General features: G+C 60.3%; 1 protein-coding gene across 5 annotated transcripts in view; it reads left to right on the plus strand.

Annotated features, from left to right (window-relative positions):
- The window catches only part of SYMPK (symplekin scaffold protein), a 33238-nt gene extending 27064 nt beyond the window's left edge, over positions 1–6174 (plus strand). For all 5 annotated transcript variants that reach the window (XM_014477625.2, XM_070387487.1, XM_070387486.1 and 2 more), the window contains 6 exons: positions 252–353; positions 3694–3881; positions 4795–4971; positions 5176–5271; positions 5457–5783; positions 5951–6174. In XM_014477625.2, the coding sequence (XP_014333111.1) occupies positions 252–353; positions 3694–3881; positions 4795–4971; positions 5176–5271; positions 5457–5783; positions 5951–6088 (1028 nt within the window). In that variant the 3' untranslated portion in view covers positions 6089–6174. The remainder of the gene's footprint in view (positions 1–251; positions 354–3693; positions 3882–4794; positions 4972–5175; positions 5272–5456; positions 5784–5950) is intronic.
- The last annotated feature ends 14 nt before the right edge of the window (positions 6175–6188 follow it).

Genomic DNA, 6188 nt, shown 5'->3' on the forward strand with positions numbered 1-6188 from the left:
AGTCACAGGCGAGGTGCTGGGGGCCCAGTGCAGGCCTGAAGGCCTCTGGTTGGAATGGTCACCAGCCGCGGCCTCACTGGGGCGCCTCCTGGTGCTCTCAGTCTCTCCTCCCGCCACTCCAGCCCTCTCTACCCCTAATCCCAGAGGGCGCCTTGTCTTCCTCTGCCGCTCCCCCAGTCTAGGGGGGCTTGGACCTGTCTCTCAGGCCTCCATACTGTCTCCTCCTCCTCCCCCCGTTCCCCATGCTGCAGGTGAAGGGAACTCAGCCCTGTCCCCCCTGAACCCTGGAGAGCTGCTCATCGCCTTACACAACATTGACTCGGCAAAGTGTGACATGAAGTCCATCATCAAAGGTGAGGCACACCCCCCGCCCCGCCCCGACCCCCTCTTCAGTGGCCTGGCCATTGCGGACCCGGGGAAGAACCTTGGACTGGAGTCGGCCCCCTGTGGAATCAGCCAAGTCGGAGACTGTGCCCACCGCAGCCCCGTCTCAGAGCTCCGGACGCCAGCCTCGCTCCTTTCCATCCCTCCTCCTCTCCTTCCTTCCTCCCCTGCCCCATCTAAGGAACTGATGCACCCCCTGTACACCAGCACAGAGCGTTCCTCAGGAAGGGTGGGGAGCCCTCCTCCCCAGCCCCCAGGGGCCTGAGGAGTGACCAACGGGAGAGCTGAGCCTGGAGAGCGGCCCGAGGCAGTAGGTGACAACCTGGCCGGCCCCCCACAGTGAGCAGTTCCCTAATGACAGCCTGTCTGTTCACCTAGCACTTAGTCTGGGCTGCGCTTTCCCAAGCGCCTCAGAGGCCCACCCGCCCAGCCACACCACTCTGTTCCTGGTAAGTATGCTGACTTCCGTTTTGTAGTCGGAGTGGAGGTTCCAGAGAGGTTAAGTAACTTGCTCAGGGCCACCCAGAAGCTAAGTGGTGTAGTGGACAAAACAGAATCGGAAGTTGGGAGACCCGAGTCCGAAACCGGTTCTGCCTGCAGATGGCCTCCTGGGTCCCAGGGGGACGCTCCCCTCCCTCCCTCGGCGCGCCCTTCCCTCCCTTCGCTCCCCTCCCCTCCCTCCATGCTCTCCTCCAAGTCCTCCATGGCTGCTGGTCCAGAAACCACGCTTTCCCACGGAGGCAGGAGCCCTTACTGTCCCTGCTCTTCTCAGAAGACAGCTGGTCTTGCTTCCTCCTCTCTCCTTTAAAAGCAGGGAGGGGGGTTTTCCCTCCTTGCTAGTGTCTTGTCCTGCCTGAAGTAGCTTCAGTGACATATTTCCTAGTCTTCCTCAGCAGATTCTCTCAGAAACCTTTAGGTCAAGAGAGGAGCTTCTGAAAATACTAAACACACACTACAACTGAGAGGGAACTCAGGCCTCTAGTGCACGCGGTGGAGTGTCTCAAAGCTGAGGCTCAGGAGTGGTCATCTTACATGCCCTGGCCCCTTAGGTGACCTCTGGAAGTTATGAGCCCATTCCCAAGGACCGTACCCACACGTGACCTTGTGTACCATTTGAGGGGACTCAGATTGTGCTAGCATGGCCTGGTTCTGGAACTGTAGAGCGGCCCCTGGCTGGATCTGGTGGTTTGGGGGCAGGGGTCTGGTCAAGAAAGGAGGTCAGGCTGTAACCGTCGGGCCCCGCCCACCGCTCCAGTGATGCCCGTTCACAGACCCGGGTTTGGTCCTTGATCTCACAAGGGAGCTGGGGCCCAGGGGGAAAGGCCTTGACCACAGGTCACCCGTGCAGCCAGCAGCCAGGCCCTGGAGATGTTGGCGACGCCCCGAGTGGTTTCTCCCTAAACCCACGCCCACGCGGAGCCTCTGTATTGCTGCGCTCTCAGCAGCCCTTCAGCTGGTCTCCCTACTGGCTGTTCATCTCAGAGCACGCTTCTCCGCTCCACTCGTGCTTTTCTCCATTGCACCAGTAACCCTGCCTGCCTGTTAGCTCCAGGTCCTGTTTTGTGCCCCATTGGACTCCCCACTGTCTGTCAGTATAAGCAGTCATCACTGGCATTCACTTCGCTTAAACCACCCTCTCTGATGAGTTTTTCTATAGCCAGACCTGTCCAGTGGACTGGCCCAGCGATTAAGACTCACTACACACCTCTGCTCAGCCCTGTGCTGGGCCCTGCTGAGGACATGGCAGGGATGGGGACTGTCCTGGCCCTGCCCTCCCCGGGCTCACAGTCCATCCCTCCAGTAACAGTCCAGAGTGAGCAAGACTGGGGCAGGGGGCCCAAAGGGGCCCCCGACTCTCCCTTGGGTGGGATGTTAGGAAAGGCTTCCTGGAGGAGGGGACACCTGAGCTGAGACCGCAGGATGAACAGGGGTGAGGAAGCAGGAGAGATGATCCCTGCTAGCAAGGCCTGGTTCTGGAACTGCAGAGCAGACCCAGCTGGATCTGGTCGAGGATGGTGGTGGGGGATGGAGTCGGGCTGTAATGGTGTAGGCCCTGCCCACAGCTGGTCTCTCATAGACCCGAGTTCAAGTTCAGACACCCTCTCAGGCTGCTGTATGGAGGGTGGATTAGAGGGTGGGTGGGAGGCCCAGGAGGAGGCTGGGGTGGAGCTGAAGGAGAGGAGAGGGAAGAAGGCTGATTTTGGAGGCTTTCTGGCAGAGCAGGCAGAAGCCAACAGCTACCTAGATGGGAGGAGGAGGAACAGCCTCTGTTTCGGGCGGGTCCTCTTGCACTGTGTTCACCTTCTGCGCTCCCTGCAGCCTAGGTGCCCTCCCTACCCCGCCTCCAGCCTCCTCCCTGCCTGTCTGCCTGCAATGCCTCCAGCCTCCCTCTCTTCCTTACAGGAGCTCCCCAGCCCCCATTCTTTATAGGCATCTACCTCTGTTCTCCATTAGCCTCTCAAGGATTGGGGGGCCTCTCTTCTAGCTCAATAAAGACTTCCTGGTTGACAGACTCACCTGGCAAGTGGTGTTTGGGGCAGAAGGGGTTCAGAGGCAATTCCCAGAGTCCCCCCACTAACAGTGGATCCGAGCACCACTGATCTCACTGATTTGGAGTCCCACAGCGTGCTCCTGAGGGGCCTGTCCTTGTGGGTGCTTTTGCTGCACCAGCCCCCCTCAGGCCCTTCCTGGTGCTCATCTTACGCCCAGACTTCCTCCTCTTGCCCCTCCTTCATGACTCTGTGAACTATGACCTCCATATCCCCCCAGGCCTGGTAGCGCCCGAGCACCAGCACGAGCCTCGTGCACTGGGTTGAGAGCAGGCAGTCTCTTGACCAGTCTGCTCGTGGAGACCATGAGCAGCATGTCCCCTGAGGGGACATGTGTCCCCTGAGGGACTGCTTATGGAAGTCACAGCTGCTTCCTTCCAGTAGAGGTGGAGGTGCCACGCCATCCCAGTCCAGCCACAATGGGTCCCCAGGGGTAGGCAACATATCTTTCTCCCCTCACCCTTTCTGGACGTTGTTCTCCAAGAGAAAGGACCAATGTCTTCCTACGGCCCAGTGGGGCTTCCAGGAGATGGACGTGTCCTCTCCCTTACCCCAGCTCCCAGGCTTTCCAAGGATCAGACCACAGTGTCCACTTCTGGGTGGGAGGGAATCTGTCTTGCCTGGAGCTTCAGGGAGTTGGGGCTGGATCTCACCTCATGCAGGCAGATCACAGGGCTGAGGCTTTCTAAGGGATGTGGGGCTCCCACTTCCCAGGGGCTGCTGGGCAAAGGGGACAGGTCCCCTCTCCGCCTCCTCACAGCCACCAACCTGTGCTTTGCGGAGCGGAACGTGTACACGTCGGAGGTGCTGGCCGTGGTGATGCAGCAACTGATGGAGCAGAGCCCCCTGCCCATGCTGCTCATGAGGACCGTCATCCAGTCCTTGACTATGTACCCCCGCCTGGGGGGCTTCGTCATGAACATCCTGTCCCGGCTCATCATGAAGCAGGTAACCCGCCCCGACCACCCTGGTCTCCCAGGCAGGGGACTGCCGCAGGATGTGCTGCCAACAGACTTGAGGCAGAACTGCAGGCTTTTCCAGCCGGTTTGGCCAGTGTCCCAAGGGAGCCCTCGTGCAGAGACCTGCTCTATGACTGGCAGACTGCTGAGACAATACAGCCCTCTAGGGGTCACTGTGTCAGACAGCAGCAGGGCGGCAGGGTGGCGAGTGAGGCTGCTGGGTGGTAGGAGCAGACTTCGAGAGGTGCACGTCCAGGAGGTGTGGCTGCCCCGTCAAAGTGTTCGTCACTTAGTTGTGTGCAGCTCTTTGCAGCTGCTTAGACTGTAGCCCACCAGGCTCCTCTGTCCATGGGATTTCCCAGGCAAGAATACTGGAGGGGGTAGCCATTCCCTTTTCCAAGGGATCTTCCTGACCCAGGGATCAAACCTGGGTCTCCCACACTGCAGGCAGATTCTTTACCATTTGAGCCACCAGAGCTGCCCCTTGCCCCCCATCATTTGGCACTCAGTCAGACAAGAGGCATCTTGAGCTGAAAGATGGCACCAGTTTTCAAGAGAAGCTAGAAATGTTTTATGAAACTTCAACAAAAAAAACCCTCTATCCACAAGCCTTCAGACTGGATTCAGACCACAGGTTGCCACTTTGCAACATCTGGCTTAGAGGTTAAGTGCAGATGCAGGCAGATCTGGGGCTTGGTTCTGCCCTTGGTACCTGTGTGACCCTGGACGAGTCCCGCACCTCCCTGGGCCTCCTAGCTTTAGCAGGGCTAACGTCGCCCTCTAGAGGTGGCGGTGAGAATGCAGCGAGGCATGGCCTTCTTGCTAAGGTCTTTGTCCCAACTTCTGGTGCAGCTGGCTGCCTGCAGGCCCCCTCACGACTGCTCCCTCCCTGCCTGGTCCAGGTGTGGAAGTATCCCAAGGTGTGGGAGGGCTTCATCAAGTGCTGTCAGCGCACCAAGCCTCAGAGCTTCCAGGTCATCCTGCAGCTCCCACCCCAGCAGCTGGGGGCCGTCTTTGACAAGTGCCCAGAGCTCCGGGAGCCCCTGCTGGCCCACGTCCGCTCCTTCACCCCCCACCAGGTACCCCCGGGTGTGGGGTGGGTGGCCCCATGGGTCCAGCCCTGGGGGACTGAGGCGGGGGTGCGGGCAGGGGCACCCTGGCAGTGTCACGAAGGTCCTGGGGTCTGGAGAGTCAAGGACACCTAGGGTCTGAGTGGGACTTGGGGGAGGGGGTTGTGTCCGGATCGGAGCTCTCCACAGCGCCCCCATCTGCTTTTCCCCTAGCAAGCGCACATCCCCAACTCCATCATGGCCATCCTGGAGGCCAGCGGCAAGCAGGAGCCAGAGACTAAGGAAGCACCTGCCGGGCCCCTGGAAGAGGTGAGGGTCTGCAGCCCCCTCCCCAAGCCAGAAGTGCCCTGCGCCCCTCCTCCTACCCACACCAGCCCTCTTTGCTGTCTGCCTCAGGGTGGTTTCCATCTTTTCCCCCACCATCCCCTTGAGAGCAGCCTGGGTCTTGGGTCCCAGCCGTCCCTGAGGTTTTGTGTGTCACCCCGCACCTCCAGGATGACTTAGAGCCTCTGGCCCTGGCACCACCTCCGGCCCCCCGACCCCCTCAAGATCTCATCGGCCTGCGGCTGGCCCAGGAGAAGGCCTTAAAGCGGCAACTGGAGGAAGAACAGAAGCTGAAGCCTGGGGGACTGGGAGGCCCCTCCTCGTCCTCGTCCTCTTCCTCGGCGCGGCCAGGCCCCCCCCAGCCAGAGGAAGCCATTGACTTCCGGGAGGAGGGGCCTGAGTGTGAGACCCCGGCCATCTTCATCAGCATGGACGATGACTCGGGGCTGACTGAGGCCGCACTGCTGGACTCTAGTCTTGAGGGACCCCTACCTAAGGTAGGGATGACCGCCCCAGAGCAACAGAGGACGAGGGAAACCAGGGGCCGGGGTTAAGTGTGTGTGCCTAGTGTCCAAGGCGGGGAGGGGGCGGGAAGGGTAGGGCCTGAAGAAGTACTGGAGGTGCGACCACGCTGTCTTTGACCTGCCCCCGCTTCTGTCACCAGGAAACTGCAGCAGGTGGATTGCTTTCAAAGGAGGAGCGGAGCCCCCAGCCCCTCACAGCTGCTGGAGAAGACACAGTGCAGACTCCCAGCCCCGCCACTGAGGAAGTGGGCGAACCGGAGACCAAGGGGAATAGCTGACGGAGCTTGTTGGGGGGCCGGGGAGTGGGACTGGGAGCTCAGGGAGGCCGGGGAGGGGCTTGGCCGACGGTGCTTTGCCTTTAAAAATTAAAAAAGTAAA

The sequence above is a fragment of the Bos mutus genome, chromosome 18, assembly GCF_027580195.1.
Source record: "Bos mutus isolate GX-2022 chromosome 18, NWIPB_WYAK_1.1, whole genome shotgun sequence".
In the NCBI taxonomy this organism is placed as follows: Eukaryota; Metazoa; Chordata; class Mammalia; order Artiodactyla; family Bovidae; genus Bos; species Bos mutus.